General features: G+C 45.0%; 1 protein-coding gene across 1 annotated transcript in view; it reads right to left on the bottom strand.

Annotated features, from left to right (window-relative positions):
• LOC124718736 (glycoprotein-N-acetylgalactosamine 3-beta-galactosyltransferase 1-like) overlaps positions 1–19,921 on the bottom strand; it is a 59,845-nt gene that overhangs the window by 23,129 nt on the left and 16,795 nt on the right. The window contains exons 3-4 of the mRNA XM_047244352.1: positions 15,987–16,145; positions 10,238–10,379 (exon numbers count right to left, since the gene is read on the bottom strand). Of these exons, the coding sequence (XP_047100308.1) occupies positions 10,238–10,379; positions 15,987–16,145 (301 nt within the window). The remainder of the gene's footprint in view (positions 1–10,237; positions 10,380–15,986; positions 16,146–19,921) is intronic.

The raw sequence follows: 19,921 nt of genomic DNA, 5'->3' as shown, positions 1-19,921 counted from the left end.
TCCAACCTTCGTCTTCGTGACTGTTTGAAATCTATTGTGGATAATTTCAATGAGGTGGCTGAATGTCTGGAGGAATGTAAGTCCATTTATTCCCAAAAGCCAAATGCAGAGAATGTGGTGATGTTGGACACTGGGCATTGCAGTGAGTTCTACGTTCTAACTTATCTCAAAGATGTTACATGGAGTTCAGGCCAAACTCTAAGCAGGCTAGTACATTTCAAGAATGTTATCATCCACAAATCACTTTATGACAAAGGGAATTGTCACTCTGATAACAATCAGTCATCACTTCTGAACTGTGCCTGTACTGAATGCAGTATATAATTCTGTAACATATGCTCATATGCTTCTGCATTTAAAATTTTCGTAACACTTTGAGCACCAGACCTTTCTGCCTCAAGCCACTATATTAAATTTTTACTGAAGTACCAGGTACCGGTGCCTTTCGCATAAAACCATCGATGCTATTGCAAGATAAAGACATCTAATTGTACACTAGGGCTCTTTCACGAGTACAGCATATTGTAGCAGTTTACAATGTTGAAAGCAACAGTCGGTGCAGAGATTGTACTACGTGATTGAAGGAGATTATGGACATGTGCCTTGTTTCTAATTATCATATTGAGGAGATTGCTGACAGTGAAAATAGGTATCTAAAAATATTGCAACGTAAATTTGTGCTGCTTCTTTAGTGAGTAGTTTCGAAATTAACGTCCTGGGGGAGTAAGTACTTTTGATATAGTTTAATAAATTTAGACCCATTCTTGCTTGTCATTTAGGACTATAATCCGTTTTAGGCATTATGAGTTCATGAGAGTTTCGGGATGTGGGATTGTACCTAGGAGAAAGGCCAAATTGCTTTCAAATACAAATATTTCATGAAATGATGCGTGGCTGAAAACTGTCTCCAAACCGAAACTCCCTCTTTCAAACAAACGATTATTTACTTTTTGCCAGTTTCTTCTTCACTTCATAGCTTGCTGCTATGAAATACACTGATTAGTCACAACATTATGACCACTGCCCTACTATCAATATAAACCAGTCCAGGTGACAGCAACATCACCTGGCGAGGAATGACTACTATTCAGACACATGCACGGTGCATGTAGTATCAGAGAGCTTGCTGTTTGTGTATAGAATGAGGAATGCACACAATCTATGTGAGTTTGGCCGAGGGCAGATTGTGATGGCCTGGAGGCTTTTCAGAAACTGTATGACTCGTCAGGTGTTTGATGAGTGCTGTGGTGTGGTGTGTGTCTTTAGTACCTGGTGAAACCACATCCGGACATCATGATAGGGTTGCATGGCCACCACTCGTTACAAAAAATGGTTCAAATGGCTCTAAGCAATATGGGACTTAACATCTGAGGTCATCAGTCCCCTAGACCTAGAACTAATTAACCCTAACTAACTTAAGGACATTACACACATCCATGCCCGAGGCAGGATCGAACCTGTGACCGTAGCAGCAGTGCGGTTCCGGACTGAAGCACCTAGAACCGCTCGGCTACAGCGGCTGGCCACTCATTACAGATGGCAGACTTTGCTGCTGTGCAGAGTATAAGTATGTCCGAACACAGTGCACCAAACACTCCTAATGATGGGCTCTGCAGCCAACGATCCATGCATGTGCCAGTGTTAACACAACACTGGCAACTATGACTGAAATGGGCATGTAACCATTGGCATATGGTGTAGGAGCACTGCATGTTCTGATGAATCCCAATACCTTCTTCACCATGCTGATGGGAGGACACAAACCTGTCGTCTTCCAGAGGAGCAGCTCCTTGACACCTGTACTGCAGGAAGGGGAGAAGCTGGCGATGGCTCCATTATGCTCTGGCGAAAATTCACGTGTGCATCCATTGGACCAGTGGAGCTCTTGGAAGGCACCACGATGATCAAGGAGTATCGCACACTGTTTGTACACCACATGCACCCCTTCATGATGATCATGTTTCCTGATGGCAGTGGCATTTTTCTACAAGATAATGTCATGTCACAATGGCAGGAAGGTGATTGAGTGGTTTAAGGAACACAGTCGCGAGTCCCAAATTATGTGCTGGCCCCCCAAACTTGCCAGATCTGAACCCAATGAAACACATCTGGGATGTGATTGAATGTAGTGTCGAAGCTCACTGCCCCCTTCCCTGGAATTTACAGGTCTTAGGTGACCTGTGTGTGAATGTGGTGCCAACTCCCTCCAGCAATCTACGAAGGTCTCATTGTGGCACCACTGCTATCCATGCCAAAAGTAGACATACCAGCAATTAGGTAGGTGGCCAATGTTCTGACTAATCAGTGTAATTATTTTTGTGAAATTTTTTAAAATAATACTGGGTGATCAAAACGTCAGTATAAATTTGAAAACTGAATAAATCACGGAATAATGTAGATAGAGAGGTACAAATTGACACACATGCTTGGAATGACATGGGGTTTTATTATAACCAAACAAATACAAACGTTCAAGAAATGTCTTACAGATGGTACTTCATCTGATCAGAATAGCAATAATTAGCATAACAAAGTAAGACAAAGCGAAGACAATGTTCTTTAAAGGAAATGCTCAATATGTCCACCATCATTCCTCAACAATAGTTGTAGTCGAGGAGTAATGTTGTGAACAGCACTGTAAAGCATGTCCGGAGTCATGGTGAGGCATTGGCATTGGATGTTGTCTTTCAGCATCCCTAGAGATGTCGGTCGATCACGATACACTTGCGACTTCAGGTAACCACAAAGCCAATAAGCTCACGGACTGAGGTCTGGGGACCTGGGAGGCCAAGCATGACGAAGGATGCGGCTGAGCACAAGATCAGCACCAAACGACGCGCGCAAGAGATCTTTCACGCGTCTAGCAATATGGGGTGGAGCGCCATCCTGCATAAACATCGTACGTTCGAGTAGGTGTTTATCAGCCAGGCTCGGGATAATGTGATTCTGTAACATATCGGCGTACCTCTCACCCGTCATGGTAGCAGTTACAAAACCAGAATCACGCATTTCCTCTAAGAAAAAAGGCCCAATAACGGTAGATGTGGTAAATCCAACCAATACCGTGACTTCCTTGTCGTGAAATGGAGTTTCCACGACAGTTCTAGGATTTTCGGTAGCCAAATTCTGCAGTTGTGGGCGTTGACAGACACTCGGAGCGTGAAATGAGCTTCGTCGGTCGACAACACGTTACTCAACCAATCGTTATCTTCCGCCATCTTTTGAAACGCCCACACCGCAAATGCCCTCCGCTTCACTAAATCGCCAGGTAACAGTTCATGACGCCGATGGATTTTGTACGGACAGCATCGGAGGAGACGCCTAAGTGCCAACCAAACTGTAGTGTATGGAATGCCGGTGCGACGTGCGACTACACGAGCGCTGACTTCCCCGTGCATAGACGAACCCGCTACAGTCTCCATTTCTTCCTGAACTGTCTCAGCAGCATTACGCCTTGAGCTCGGTCGGCCACCACGGGGTCTATCGTCTAAATAACCAGTGGCTTCGAACGTCGAAATAATTCTAGCCACAGCTGCATTTGTCAACGGACTTTTACCCGTTCGAATCCCCTTCCTATGGCGATGGGATCGTAACGCTGAACTAGCACATTCCCCATTCTGCTAATACAGCTTCACTAAAAGCGCCTTTTCAGGTAACGTCAACATGCTGCGACTGCTGGCGCATCTGATTCTCTCTCTCATTACAGCTCCTTTTATACACGATTGTCATGCACAGTCACTGACGTCTTGCTGTCCAGATCTATCTGTCGGACTTTTTGTGAACTTCGTTTTTTTTGTTTGGTTCTAATAAAACCCCATGTCATTCCAAGCATGTGTGTTAATTTTTACCTCTCTATCTACATTATTCTGTGGTTTATTAAGTTTCCAAGTTTATACTGACTTTTTGATCACCAGGTATTTTTTCTTATTGTTGGGTCTCAAAGGTTTAAGCACAATAACAGGACCACGGCCTAACCACAAAAAACGGACCCCATACTGTAAAACCACCTCTCCTGTACTTCGCCGCTGATACTATACATTATGGCAGGTAAAGTTGCCAGGCATTTGCGAAACTCAAAACTTTCTATTGTATTGCCAAAAGCTATATCATGACTCATCACAACGAATCACTCATTTCCAGTCATCCACTGTCCCGTGGTATTGATGTTTAACCACCTGAAGTGTTGCTTGGCATTGACTTCAGAAATGTGTGGGTTATGATAATCTGCGCGGCCATTGCACCCCATTCTTTTTAACTCGGTATGCACAGTCATTGTGCTATATGGACTGCTGGTAGCACTTGGAAGTCACGAGTGTTTTCTTCTGCTAGATTAATATTTTTTACAATCACCCTCCACAATGCTCGACTGTCCCTGCTCATCAGTACTGCCTGGTCTCAGTTTAACTGTGGTTGCTCCTTCACATTTCCACTTTACAATGACATGACCAACAGTCATTTTGGGTTGCTTTTTAGATAGGTTGAAATGCCTGTTGGATTTATTACTCAGGGGACATCCAATGACAAGTCCACAGTCGAAGTCACTCAGCTCTCTGAGCGACCCATTCTGCTGTCTCTGCTTTTGTACCAACAACACAATATTCCCCACCTATTTCTAAGGTGCTGCAGTCATGGACTGTGCAGGTGGTCCCGGCGGAGGTTCCTCCCTTGGGCATGGGTATGCGTCTTTGTCCTTAAGATAATTTAGGTTAAGCAGTGTGTAAGCTTAGCAGTTAAGTACTATAAGATTTCACACACATCTGAACTCCCCACCTATTTTTATATTAGCCAACGGTCTGCCGCAGTCGTAACACTGGTTCCCGTCAGATCACCGAAGTTAAACGCCGGTGGGCTTGGCTAGCACTTGGGTAGGTCACACTGCACGTCTGATGACTGCTGTTGGCAAGCGGTGTGCACACAGCCCTTGTGAGGCCAACTGAGGAGCTACTTAACTGAGAAGTAGCGACACTGGTCACGAAAACTGAAAACGGCCACGAGAGCGCCGTGCTGAGCACATGCCCCTCTGTATCCACATCCAGTGACGCCTAAAGGCAGAGGATGACATGGCGGCTGGTCGGTGCCGTTGGGCCTACACGGTCTGTTTCAGACAGTGTGTTTGTTCATACCTTTAAATTAGCGGGACTGCCTCTCTTAACTTCTAGTGGTAGATTCTGCATTACACAGTGGGATACAGATTCTTTTGATCAGATATTATGTGTGAATGCATGTAAAAGACATACCCTTGTAGATCGGATTATTCTTTTGAAAATTAAAACAATGTAAGTCTGTCTATCTTTCACTGGTGCTACGTCCCATGGTGACGCAGGGTCGGCATTGTTAGGAACGGATTTGGCAAGGTTAGTGGAAAAGAGTGGCCGGATGCACTTCCTGCCGCTATCCCGTACCCCCTCCGGGACGGAATTAGCGTACCCCTGCTGCCTGCATCTAATGTAATTCATGGAAAAGTGCGAATGTGTTCAGATGTTTGCGAGTCGTGTAACTGAGGTGGAACGTGGGGACCAGCCCGGTATTCACCTAGCGGGATGTGGAAAACCACCTAAAAACCACATCCAGGCTGGCCGGCACACCGACCGACGTCGGTAATCCGCCGGGCAGATTCGATCCAGGGCCAAAGCGTTTACTCAAGTCCAGGAAGCAGGCAGCGCAATAGCGCTCTCAGCTAACCTGGCAGGTAAAAACAATGTTGAGTCTGTGTGTAAGCTAAAATGCCTATCGTGATTCATAGAGAAGATATAATGCTGTGAAATTTGGTGAAGCTTTCTGATCCACTTTGTAGAGAGTCGTCACAAGTACATCCTCAGGGATATGGTGGTCTGCCAACATAGGTCTTCAACAGAGAATGTGTGACAGCTGGTGGTGATCAAATAACCTATCAACTGCTGCAGTGTCAAGATGGATATTTTCGCCTTTTGTAACTGCTTTGAGGGTGATGTAGCTGATAGGCGTAGCGCTGGTGAGATGCTCCTCGCTGTCAGAGCATCAAGGATCACACCAATGACACGTTAGGACCAAAGCATGCCCACTGAAGTTCTTCGCGCCACAGTTGGTGGCCTTTCTTGAAACAGACCAACCAATGGACACGAGGTCGTTTCTAAGACAGACAGAGTTCCAGTCAGTACAAGTCCACAGCAAGCAGTGACATGGGTACCTCATCTGGCGCCAACAGACTTGATCTGCAAGTCCTTGCACATGTTTGTGAACTTTGTTCAAATGGTTCAAATGGCTCTGAGCACTATGGGACTCAACTTCTGAGGTCATCAGTCCCCTAGAACTTAGAACTGCTTAAACCTAACTAACCTAAGGACATCACACACATCCATGCCCGAGGCAGGCGACCGTAGCGGTCACGCAGTTCCAGACTGTAGCGCCTAGAACCGCTCGGCCACCCTGGCCGGCTGTGAACTTTGTCTTTGAAAAGTGCTAGGAGAAAGAGTTTCTATTGAACAGTGCTTCCAGCTGTATTACCAATGACAGACTACTTGGTAATAGGTGTCAAACTGGTTCTATCAATAATGGTATATACACTGATAGCAAAAACAGTATGACCACCTGCTTAGTAGCTTGTTTGTCTATCTTTGCACCAAAATACATCCCTGGTTCTGTATATTATGGATCCGACCGTTTGTTGGTAGTTCTTTGGGCGTGTGGCCATAGATGTCGATGCACAGCTTACGTAAAATAATGGGCCACTGTTTTGCTTACATAGTATGGCGCCCGATAGCAACCCAGATGGGTCCCATAGGATTTATCTCAGGCGAGTCTGGTCGCTGAGGCATCAACGCGAGTTCACTATAATGCTCCTCAAACCACTGCAGCGCATTTCTGTTTCCGAGGCAGGGACAATTATAATGCTGAAAGATGACACAGCCGTCGGCGAAGACATCAAGCATGGAGGGATACAGGTGTTTCAGTGCTGTTAGCATGTCTTGGATTACTATCACAGGACCCACGCAAGCGAAGAGTAATGTCTCCACAACATAATACCGCTCCCAGCATCCTGCGTCCCTGGCGCGCTGCACGTTTCAAGCCACCATTCACCATGATGACGGCGTTTGTGGAGACAATCAGCGACCTATTGTAGCGAAAATGTGATTCACATGAAGAGCCGACACGTTTCCATTGATCGATGGTCGAATCTCGATTTTCCCGTGCACACTGCAATTGTAATTGGTGATGTGTGATGTCCTTAGGATAGTTAGGTTTAAGTAGTTCTAAGTTCTAGGGGACTTCTGACCATAGATGTTGAGTCCCATAGTGCTCAGAGCCATTTGAAATTTTTGCAATTGTAATTGACTATGTCGTCGTCTGAACATGTGTGCAAGTAGAGGAAACTGCAGAAATTCATGTTCAACAATGTACGATGAATGGTGTGCTCCGAAACACTTGTGCTTGCACCAGCATTGTGCTCTTCCGGCAGAGATGCCACAGGATCACCATCTATAATCCTTTACAGAGCAGACAAGTCTCCGAACCCCATGTTCTGTGAAGAGTAGTGGTCGTCTGACCATTTAGCACCTACTGATAGTTTCACTGTCCTACCTCTTTTCGTAGGTGCTCACAACAGTAGCACGTGAACATTCGATCAGCTTCGCCATTTTGGAGTTACTCGTCCACAGGCTCTGCGTAATAATAATCTGCCCTTTGTGAAAGTCGCTTATCTCAATAGATTTGCCAATTTGCAGTCAATGTCTTAGCGTGATCCCTCGTCCGTGTCTGCTCTCCTTACACATGAGGCTCATCCAGAAAGCAAACTTCCAGATGTTGCTTCCTTTAAAGGAGACGTATTTAGCCGGGAAAATTGCGCATGCGCAACAGATCTGTGACGTGCCGATCGGAGCGATCCTGCCTGGTGCCAGTACAGCGCCAGCAGTACCCCAAAATGGCAGCTCTTATTCATTCTCCTGCCGCCTAAGAGGTTCAGACTGTAATAAGATTCCTTAATGCACAAGACATAGCGCCCATCGAAATTCATCGTCAACTCTGTTAGGTCCTTAACATCAGTTTGTCAATATCCTTAACACAGGTTTGTTGCAGTATTCTCGAACATATTCTCAATTGGAATGTAATGAATTTTGTTGAGACAGAGAAGTTGCTGTCCATGCATCAGCACGGCTTTAGAAAGTATCGCTCCTGCGAAACGCAACTCGCCCTTTTTTCACATGATATCTTGCGAAACATGGATGAAGGGTATCAGACGGATGCCAAATTCCTTGACTTCCGGAAAGCGTTTGACGCGGTGCCCCACTGCAGACTCCAAACTAAGGTACGAGCATATGGGATTGGTTCCCAAATATGTGAGTTGCTCGAAGATTTCTTAAGTAATAGAACCCAGTACGTTGTCCTCGATGGTCAGTGTTCATCGGAGGTGAGGGTATCATCTGGAGTGCCCCAGGGAAGTGTGGTAGGTCCGCTGTTGTTTTCTATCTACATAAATGATCTTTTGGATAGGGTGGATAGCAATGTGTGGCTGTTTGCTGATGATGCTGTGGTGTACGGGAAGGTGTCGTCGTTGAGTGACTGTAGGAGGATACAAGATGACTTGGACAGGATTTGTGATTGGTGTAAAGAATGGCAGCTAACTCTAAATATAGATAAATGTAAATTAATGCAGATGAATAGGAAAAAGAATCCTGTAATGTTCGAATACTCCATTAGTAGTGTAGCGCTTGACACAGTCACGTCAATTAAATATTTAGGCGTAACAAACGGCTCTGAGTACTATGGGACTCAACTGCTGAGGTCATCAGTCCCCTAGAACTTAGAACTAGTTAAACCTAACTAACCTAAGGACATCACACACATCCATGCCCGAGGCAGGATTCGAACCTGCGACCGTAGCGGTCTCGCGGTTCCAGACTGCAGCGCCAGAACCGCGCGGCCACTTCGGCCGGCTAGGCGTAACATCCCAGAGCGATATGAAAAGGGACAAGCATGTAATGGCAGTTGTGTGGAAGGCGGATAGTCGTCTTCGGTTCATTGGTAGAATTTTGGGAAGATGTGGTTCATCTGTAAAGGAGACCGCTTATAAAACACTAATACGACCTATTCTTGAGTACTGCACGAGCGTTTGGGATCCCTATTAGGTCGGATTGAGGGAGGACATAGAAGCAATTCAGAGGCGGACTGCTATATTTGTTACTGGTGGGTTTGATCATCACGCGAGTGTTACGGAAATGCTTCAGGAACTCTGGTGGGAGTCTCTAGAGGAAAGGAGGAGTTCTTTTCGTGAATCGCTACTGAGGAAAGTTATAGAACCAGCATTTGAGCCTGACTGCAGTACAAGTTAACTGCCGCCAACTTACATTTCGCGGAAAGACCACAAAGGTAATAGAGATTAGGGCTCGTAAAGAGGCATATAGGCAGTCATTTTTCCCTCGCTCTGTTTGGGAGTGGAAATGGGAGAGAAAATGCTAGTTGTGGTACGAGGTACCCTCCGCCACGCACCATATGGTGGATTGCGGAGTATGTATGTAGATGTAGAGGTCTATGGGTAGAGCATTATGAAGAAACAGAAGGTGCATTGCTGGTGTAGGCTTCTTTCCTGACTGTCGTCTAAGTCTCCACGATGAAGGGCACAGTAGGTGACCTTCCCTCATCAATGATCAGCTGGTTGAGCTGGCGCGGCAGGGCATCCTGGACAAACCTCGCTTCACAATTATGCAGCCAGCTACCATCTACTTCAGACATCGCAATCCTTGTTACATGAGATTGTCACTAAGCACCTGCTGTTCAAGAAATTCTGTGCCATTTGGATTCACAGCAGACTTCTACGGCACAGAAATAAAAAATTCTTTTGGTACTATGTCGAAAAATAGCTCAAACATTGTTGTACCTCTTGCTGTCGAAGTTTTCCATGTAACTATGTTGTCTGTGTTTTTAAAAGATAGGGAAACTTATTTTCTGGATGTGTCTCCTACCTTTGTTACCGCGTCACGTTACAGCAACGCCACACGCGATATTCATCGCCACAGTGGGAAGTGTTCATAATGTTTTGGCTCACCTGTGTAAACATACCTACACTCTGACGCACATCGAAGTAGTTTTATAATAAGAGTTAAGTGTCCATTTTGATTGTAAAATATATTTCAATTCTTCATTTTACGTGCGCAATAATCATGTTATTTATCACCTGTTAGAACCCAAATCAATTTGACAACCCATCACAACATTGAGATCCTGAGAAGTTGCTTAGCTATTTCTTTGCGAGACAAGTACTCACGTGTCGTCATCTGCCTTGAGTAACCATTCGTTCCTTCTCAGCAGCCCCTTGTCCCACGCATACCGTACGGCTGCCTTCGTCTTGTTCCACAGCACCTCTCTGCCCTCTGACACATTCAGGGTTACAACCGGCAGCATCATGTCTGAAACCCAAACAAACAGCACATACTATAAGGAGCGTTCAAAAAGAAAAGAGCTGGAGTCTGGAATGCGCAAACTGGTGAGAGGAGGGTAATATTGTGGCGTGTGTAACGAGGTGTGGTTCCGAACAGGGCGTGGAAGTTCACAGCCCATCGCTAGATGGCATGTGTGTACATCCCGTGACTATACACAGCTAGTAGCAGCATGCACCAATCGTCAAACGCTGCCAGTGGCGTTGCAAACAGTGACATGGAGGCGTCAAAAGAAGAGCAAAGAGGTGTTGTTCGTTTTCTGACAGCGGAAGGAGTGGGAGGAATGGACATTCACTGACGAATGTCGTAAGTGCCCAGCGAACACTGCATGTCCCTTGCAAGTGCTTCAGGGAAGGACGGGTGTCATTAGCTAATGATGTACTGTCTAGGGCACCACACTGCATTACCGATGACATAGTCCAGCTGGTGGATGCACTCATTACCCAAGACCGCTGAGTGACACTGAAAGCCATAGCCATCGTGGTCGTACTGAGCGTCAGAAGCGTTCACACCATCATGAAGGAAAGACTCCACATGCGCAAAGCGTGTGCCCGATGGGTGCCCCACAGTCTTCAACCACACCAGGAAGCATATCGAATGGCCCACTGTCTTGCTTATCTGCAGTGCTATGTTCAGGAAGGGAATGCATTCCTGGCACGAGTGGTGGCTGGAGATGAGTCATGGTGTCATCACATCGAACCAGAATCGAAACAACAAAGTCTCCAGTGGAAGCATCCAGGGTCACCACCACAAAAAAAATAAAAAACCAAGGCCATCCAGACAAGTGCAGGAAAGGTTATGCTGACGCTCTTCTTTGACCAAGGTGGCCCTCTTCTGACACACTTCCTGCAGCACGGGACAACAGTGAATTCCCAGCAATCTCACCCGTGCGGTCATTCTGCTCCACGACAATGCTAGGCCTATACAGCCAACACAGTCGCGGCACTCCTGCAGAAATTCAAATGGGAGGTTCTCGGCCACCCTCCATACAGTCCAGACCTCTCTCCCTGTGATTACGCCATTTTTGGTCCACTTAAAAAGGCTCTGAGGGGCAAACGATTCACCTCAGACAACGACGTCCAGCTGTATGTGCGTAACTGGTTAACATGCAGCCCCGGGAATTTTATGAGACAGCCATTCACCGCCTTGTGTCACAGTGGGATAAGTGTCTCAACAGCCAGGGTCAATATATCTAATGTACAGGTACTGGTATCTGTAATTATGCCTCCAGCTCATTTCTTTTTTAACGTGTCGAGGTGATACTTTACTGTCTGACAAAAAATTTAAAGTAAACCAAAGGGGACAAAAAACAAATAGAACCTTCATGGGTCGACAGAGTGTGTGATTTTATCTCAGCGATTAAAAAATTAAATCAAATCTTAAAAAAATAAAGTCTCAGCACACTTATCAGCATGTCGTTACACCCCCTGTCCTGCATGGATGCACTGATCCAGTTGGAAAGGGTGGCATAAAGCTGGTGTATCCTCTCCTGAGGCAAGCTGGTCCACAACAATTGTAACTTGTCCTTTATCTCCTGGATGCTTGCACTGGGACAGAGTTGATGTCTACAATGGTCCCACACACGCTCTATCAATGAAAGATACGGGGATCTTGGTGGCTGCAGGACTACCTCAACATTAAGCAAAACACTCTCGTGTGGATGAACCTTGTCCTGTTGAAAAATGGCACCATGACACTGTCACTTGAGTGGTAACAGATGAGGGCACAGGATACCCATGGCATACCATTGTGCTCTCAGAGTCCTCTCACTCACTATCAGCTGTGACCTCAAGTCTTACCCGATGGCTCCCCTCACCGAACTTGTGCATTTCCAGTTCTCCGCCACACTCGCCAACAATGGTCATACAGGATAGTGCAGAACTGCAGTTCATCGCTGAACGCAATGTGACCCCATTCATATGCACTCCCTGGGGCAGACCATTCACCGCTGAACACAATGTGACACCATTCACCTGGACCCTGAATGCAGCTGATAGTTTTGTGTGATGACAGCCTATGCATGGGACAGTGATTCCCTATATGAATGCGTGGTCTCTGTTCATACAGACCTGTCAGTAAGAATAGAGACCATGTGTTCATACACTGAAGGGCCAAAGAAATTGGTACACCTGCCTAATATCATGCACATCCACCTCGAGCACGTAGAATTGCCGCAACACGTGGCATGGACTCGACTAACGTGTATAGTAGTACTGGAGGGAACGGACACAAGAATACTGCAGGGCTGTCTATAAATCTGTAAGAGTACAAGGGGATGGAGATCTCTTTTGAACAGCACGTTGCAAGGCATCCCAGATATGCTCAATAATGTTCATGTCTGGAGAGTTTGGTAGAGGACGGAAGTGTTTTCGTAAGTGTTCCTGGAGTCACTCTGTAGCAATTCTGGACGGATGGGTTGTAGCATTGTCCTGCTGGAATTGCCCAAGTCCGCCGGAACGCACAATGGGCATAGGTGATCAGACAGGATGCTTACGTACGTGTCACACGTCAAGCGTCATATTTCGACGTATCAGGGGTCCCCTGTCACTCCAACTGCACACGCCCCACGCCATTACAGAGCCTCCACCAGCCTGAACAGTCCCCTGTTGACATGCAGGGTCCATGGATTCATGAGGTTGTCTCCATACACGTAAATGTCCATCCGCTCGATAAAATTTGAAACGAGACTCGTACGACCAGGCAACACGTTTCCAGTCATCAACAGTCCAATGTCAGTGTTGACGGGCCCAGGCGAGGTGTAAAGCTTTGTGTCGTGCAGTCATCAAGGGTGCACGAGTGGGCTTTCGGCTCCGAAAGCCCATATCAATGATGTTTCATTGAATAGTTCGCATATTCATACTTGCTGATGCCCCGACAGTGAAATCTGCAAAATCTGCTGAAGGGTTGCATTTCTGTCACGCTGAACGATTATTTTCAGTCGCCGTTGGTCGCGTTCTTGTAAGATCTTTTTCTGGCCGCAGCGATATCGGAGACTTGGTGTTTTACCGGAATCCTGATATTTACGGTACACTTGTGAAATGGTCGTACGGGAAAATCCCAACTTCATCGCTACCTCGGAGATGCTGTGCGCCGACTATAACATCACGTTCAAACTGACTTAAATCTTGATAACCTGCCATTGTAGCAGCAGCAACCGTTCTAACAACTGCACCAGACACTTGTTGACTTACATAGGCATTGCCGACCGCAGCGCCCTGTTGTGGTTGTTTACATATTTCTGTATTTGAATACGCATGCCTATACCAGTTTCTTTGGCGCTACAGTGTATATAAGGCTTCAATTCTTCTAGAGCGGAGTATATGTCGAACAGTTTCACAACATTACTACGTTTGTAACTGGGTAAAGATTTCCGTGCAGCTGAAAATAGATCGGGCAAGGACAAGTCTGAGCTAATTAACTTGCTTTGTCTCTAGTCTCGGTGCCATACTTGGCCGCGTAAAGAAAAATTTAGGTGCAACACTGCTGCTTCTGGGCTATTTCGGAACAACAGAATAGACCGAAGGTTTGAATTCTTGTTCGAAAACTTGTGTACCATGCATTTCCGGTAGAAAAAGAAAATACCGAATGATTTTAGCAGGAAGGGTAACGTGAAGTGGAAAGACCTATCAAAGTGATCTTTAAGCCCCGTCCAATGATATCAAAGCAAGCACCTCAAACCATGTAAGAAAGTGAAGACAGTAGCTCGAAGTCACGTAACAGTTTTCATCGATCAGCTTATAAGACACCTGTCGACCCAGTTAGATACTGGAAGTAAATTTTCGGTTTGTTCGGTAAAAAGTGTGTGTGTTCTCAGTTAAGAGCGCATTTTAGTAAGCCGGCGCATTCAGTATTTTACATCCTTTCTTCAACTGTACGGTTGATAGAAACAGGCTCACCATAACATCTGCAGTCAATGGATTTATTGCGAATAATTAAAACATTTTAATTTTTCATTTCAATTCTTCGAAAGTAAAATTGCATTAAGCATTTTATCCACCTATAAACATTTCTAAACCAGAAAGACTTCTTTAACGAGATATAAAATACCTCTCTTCCGAGCCTACAGAAAACGTCATTACTTAATATCTACTCTAATTATAAAATGCATAGCATACAAATGATACCAGGTTCGAACTCACTGTTTCCAACTAGAGCTAAATGGGCATTGTAAATGATACCGACTAGGGTTTGATCACTGATTGTTCATAATCATAACATCGGACAGTATTCGCATCCACCGATTCAATAGAAAAAAAAAAAAAGATTAGTCCCCATGACCTTATTTCAAAGTCGTGTTTCCGCTAATTAGGTAGATTACATTAAATGATTATCTTACAAGGGGTAGGCACGACCTAGGTGATTAATTGGGGATAAGCCCATGTAAATTGAAAGTACATCTAAAGCCAACCAATTCCGAGAAAAAAACTAAAATTTGAAGTGCAGCTTTATGACATAATCCGTGCTGCTTTTAAGAAGTTGAAGTATTTCCTGCTATCACCCTCATAACGTTTTCCGCAAAATTAATGTACACGGGCAATCTTCCCCTCTGTCAAATAACAAAGCTAGTGCCTCCTATCTTGCTCCTTTCTCTTCTTCTATCTCCATTAGGCACGTAATCTCCTTCTACCTTATATTTTCTTAAGTGTGTTTCACCACGTCCTTGTTGTTCCCCTCCCTTCACCTTCAGCAGCTCGTGGTCTAGTGGCTAGCGTTGCTGCCTCTGGATCATGGATCCCGGGTTCGATTCCAGCCAGGTGGGCATTTTCTCTGCCCGGGGACTGCGTGTCTGTGTTGGCCTCATCATTTCGTCATCATCATCATCATCATCATCATCCGTGACAGTAGCTACTTTGTATTGTTAAAAATTGGAGTCTGCAAAAAATTGGGACTTTGTACAGGCGCTGATGATGGCGCAGTTGAGCGGTCGCAAACCAATCACCACCACCACCACGAGTTTCCCTCATATACACTGCTGCTAGCACTCCTATCTAAAATCTGTCTTTATCATAACATCTAATTATCGCAGTACTTATCATCTACGAATATAAACTGTATGTGTATGTCTTTTACTATATGTAGTTTAACATGCCTACTAAAACATATGAACGCACAATATGTAGAATGCCTGGTTAAATGTAAGGGAGCGCCTGATGACCCTAATCTTGCCAAGTTAAATGAATTATACGTTTCAGATATTTTCGTTCAGAGTAACCAACTTAGCGGGAGAGAAGTTCATCCTTGAGTTCTGTAACAGTAACCAAATAATAAACCAATAAACAACGAATCTTGCTACAGTGCAGGGTGACCAGATTGTGTGATATGCGGACCCGCACGGGGGTGGGTGGCTGCAGCAAATCAGTTCCTGTCCATTTGTCTTTTCTGTTAAAAGGTTCAATCGAATCTATATTTATAGTAAAGTCAAACTAGATAAAATTAGCTTTCCGATTTCCCCCCCCCCCCCCCCCCCGCCCAAAACAAAATGGTCGTGAGTGCGGCCCTGCCTGGGATGACTGATATTCTTCTGTGTTTATGTGACATACGCCAGATGATGAGCGTTGTTCAGAGCAGGCGGCTTACCCAGCTGAGAGCTGAAGAAGAGGAGTTCCGAGCACCGTTGTCCCCACGTCTCCTTGACGGCGAGCGCCTTGTCACGGTGGTTCTCTGGCTGCGTGATCACCACACACAGCACGCGCACCTTCTCCGATGGATTCTCTCCATCCACCTGACAGCTTTCACCTACCGGATAATATTTTTATTTACTTATTTAACCTGATCAGATTAGGGCCATCAGACCCCCTCTTACATCGGACCAGTGTTCCACACATGCAGCATTTCACACATCAGAGTTACATAATGACAATAGTTTAAATAAGAACATTGGATTACTGTAGTGACAATATGAATGAAGAGTCATGACTAAGACCTAATAAAGTAAATGCTGGCAGTGCTTTTACAACAGGTGCTATACATACAAATTATGATAAAAGCAATAATAATAACAGTAAAAAAATCAAATAATAATGATAAACATGAGAAAAATTGGCAATAGTAATGAAGATTTGTGCAGATGTAAGTTAATATCTTGGTGTGTAAAGTAGATGTTTACTAGTATAGCGAGTTTTGGGGAAGGGAGATTTAAGGAGGGGGAAAGAGGGAAGAAATGAGGTGAAGTGCATTCATCTACAGACGAAGGCATTACTGTTGCATAGGTAGATACGTCGTTAACTGTTTTTTGAAGCCGGACATGTTTTTAAGTTCTCTAACATAACGAGGGAGGTTATTCCAGAGTCGAGTTCCCGCTACTGTAAAGGACTAGGCGAAGGTGACTGAGCGATGCAGTGGAACAGATAGGATTTTATTATAGTGGGAACGTGTGTTTCTGTCATGTTGTTCCGACATTAGCGTTACGGACGAGGAGAGATATGAGGGACAGTGTACATGTATAAGGCAGTAGATGAGACAGAGCGTATGGAAATCTCTGCGTTCGTCTGCACGCAGCCGGGACAATTTTGCATATGCTGGTGAAATGTGATCAAAAAGTCGAACGTCACAGATATATCGGACGCAGGCATTCATGACCAGTTCCAGACGTCGCGAATTTTCCAGAGAGGGGCCTTATAGGATAATATCGCTGTAGTCAATGATTGGAAGTATAAGCATTCGTACTTATTTCTTTTTCAGATCGAAAGGGAAGAGTTTTTTATATTTTTGTAGGACATGAAGGGATGCTGATGCTTTTTTGCACATTGCAGTTACATGCTCTGTCCAATTTAGATTTTCATCTATTATTACTCCCAGACTCTTTGCTGAGGGAGAGAAGTTAATATTTGTTCCATTAAGGATAAGAGATGGTATGGATTCCCGATGTTTTGGGCTAATGAGCTTAGAGTGACCAACAAGTACCGCTTGGGTTTTAGATGGGTTTAGTTTCAGTCCTAGGTCCTGTGCCCATTTTGATAGTGCATCGAGGTCAGTATTGAAATTTTCAATAGCTTTCTTAAGATTGCTTGGTTTCGCACTTAGATACAACTGAAGGTCATCTGCATACATATATTTGTAATAGGTCAGAACCGATGACACATTATCGACATACAGGGAGAAGAGTATAGTAACTAATACTAAACCTTGGGGAACGCCTGACACTAGCTGCCGCCATTGTGATTTTATATTCCCGGACGGGACGCGTTGCTGACGAGACGTCATGTACGAGCGAAACCACTGCACTGCACTTGGTGTGAAATTTAGACCGCTAAGTTTGGCTAGTAAGATGTCGAAGTCGACAGTATCAAATGCTTTGCTGAAATCTAACAAGCAAATGGTAGTCGCTTCTTGTCTGTCCATGGCAAGTTTCAGGTCATCTGTCACCTTTATCAGTGCGGATGTTGTGCTTCGATGTTTACGGAAACCTGATCGGTATTCGTCTAGTAGGTTGTTAGTAGTTAGGTAGTTGGTGACCTAGTCATGAACTATATATTCTAAGGCCTTTGATAGTGCAGGAAGAAGGCAGATGGGGCGGTAGTCAGAGGGTGCTGTGGCGATGTACTTTTTAGGCAGCGGCTTAATTTGTCCCAGTTTCCAGGCCTAAGGGAAAACACTTGTGATTAATGAATCGTTGGAAATGTCTGTTATAGAGGGCAGTGGTCGATCAATAATAAGTTTTACCATCTGGTTAGTGATGCCTGCATGTCCAGTAGATGCTGATCTAATCCGCATTATGGTTTTCTTGACAGTACTGCAAGTGACGTGCTGTAGATAGAATTTTTCTATGCTACAGTCGTTCATCCCCATGAAGTAATCAATGATTCTCTGTTTTTTTTTTGCGGTTCAATTATGGTTGTAGGTAATGTGAAGAATCGGTTTAGTTCTTCAGCTGGGACCATGGGATTTTCTGCAACTTTTATTTTGCCTAAACCGAGACTACGGAGATTTTTCCACAGGATAGCTGGTCTACATCTACTGTCAGCTAATGTACGGGCATGCCTATGCTTAGCGTTTCTCACCGCTTGACTGACTCTGTTTCGTTTCTGCTTCTATACAGTATGATTTTCAGTTGTAGGGTGTATCTTTTATGCTCGATGTGCAGCGTCTCTGAGAGTCATGAGCTATTTTAGTTCATCAGTCAGCCACGGTGCAGATTTCCTTTTTACTTTTCTGGCCTTTATTGGAGCATATTTGTCATATAGTTGAGTAATTTTGCTAGTGAAATCCTGGAGTTTGACGTTTATGTCCATGAGGGGAGTAGAGGTTATCCCCCAAACTATTTCTTGCGCCTCAGTTTCGAATTCAGGCAAATTTATGCGTTTGAAGTCTCGGTATGTAGACAGTTCTGTTACTTTCTAGGACATTCTAGTGAATACGTCATGAAAATGATGTCATGGGCAGACATGCCAGGCGCAGATATTTGAGAGGTGCGGATTATTCTGTTCGGGATTTCGTTGCGAATATATCTATGAAAGTGTGACTGGTAGTCGTGTGATGAGTAGGTGCCAGCTGAAGTAGCGTCATATTTGAGGAAGAAAGCGTCCTCTCAAATTTCCCAGTGAAAGGACTATTGCGCAGAAAATTAATGTTAGTGTCACCTGCTATAATTACATGTTCATATGACGATTTGAGACTAGAGAGGGCAGTTTCGAAGCAGGCGAACCCACCTACTTTAGGAGGTTTGTAAAGGGCACATATTAAGCACTTTCTGTTAAGAGATTTAGTCTGTATGAACATATATTCCTCTTGTTTATCTACATTGTTGTCTGATGTATGTAGTACAATAGGTGACAAATCAGAGCGTATGTACGCCCCTACGCCGCCCCCTCGTCTGTTGCATCTGTCGTGCCTGAGAAAGATATAGCCATCTAGGTTTACGGAAGTTGTGGGAATACTTGGTTTGAGCCAAGTCTCTGACAAAAGTATTACCTGTATATCAGTAGTTTGAAATATATATTTGAACTCGTCGAAGTGAGCTGACAGAGATTGGACATTTGCATGTGCAATATGCAGCTTGGTGCGTTCGGGTGTTGATTGCCCGAGGAGGCTGCCGAGTACCGACCAATGTTTGCGGGTTGTGGTTATCGGTGAGGGTCTGGCATGAGGAATGCGGAAGGCGTGGGAAGGAGTGGGTGGTGGGGGGGGGGGGGGGCGGAGGGAGTGTCCTCCCTGTTCTGTGCAGTGAAAGCGGCCGGGAGGGGTAGGGGGAGGGGGTGGGTCTCGGGGGGGGGGGGGGGGGGGCAACGGGATCTGCAGCCAAGGTCAGCGAGGTCTGCAGCGGTTCTGGAAGTAGCCGTGGGCTCACAGGGGAAGGAATTTCGCTAAACACAACGGGAGTAATCAGCACGGTAAAGTGTGATATTAATTGCACTTATGAGGATAACAACTCAGGTATGATGGTTGGTTGCTAATTAAAGATGGAAGTGAGACTACCTTATGTAATAATTGACAAAATTACATGACAAAAACAATTAGAGACGAAAATACGTACTCAAATCACTGTGAATGAATACTGATAATGTGACACGTCT

This window comes from Schistocerca piceifrons, chromosome 10, assembly GCF_021461385.2.
Source record: "Schistocerca piceifrons isolate TAMUIC-IGC-003096 chromosome 10, iqSchPice1.1, whole genome shotgun sequence".
NCBI lineage: Eukaryota > Metazoa > Arthropoda > Insecta > Orthoptera > Acrididae > Schistocerca > Schistocerca piceifrons.
This window is presented reverse-complemented; position numbering and strand designations above follow the sequence as displayed.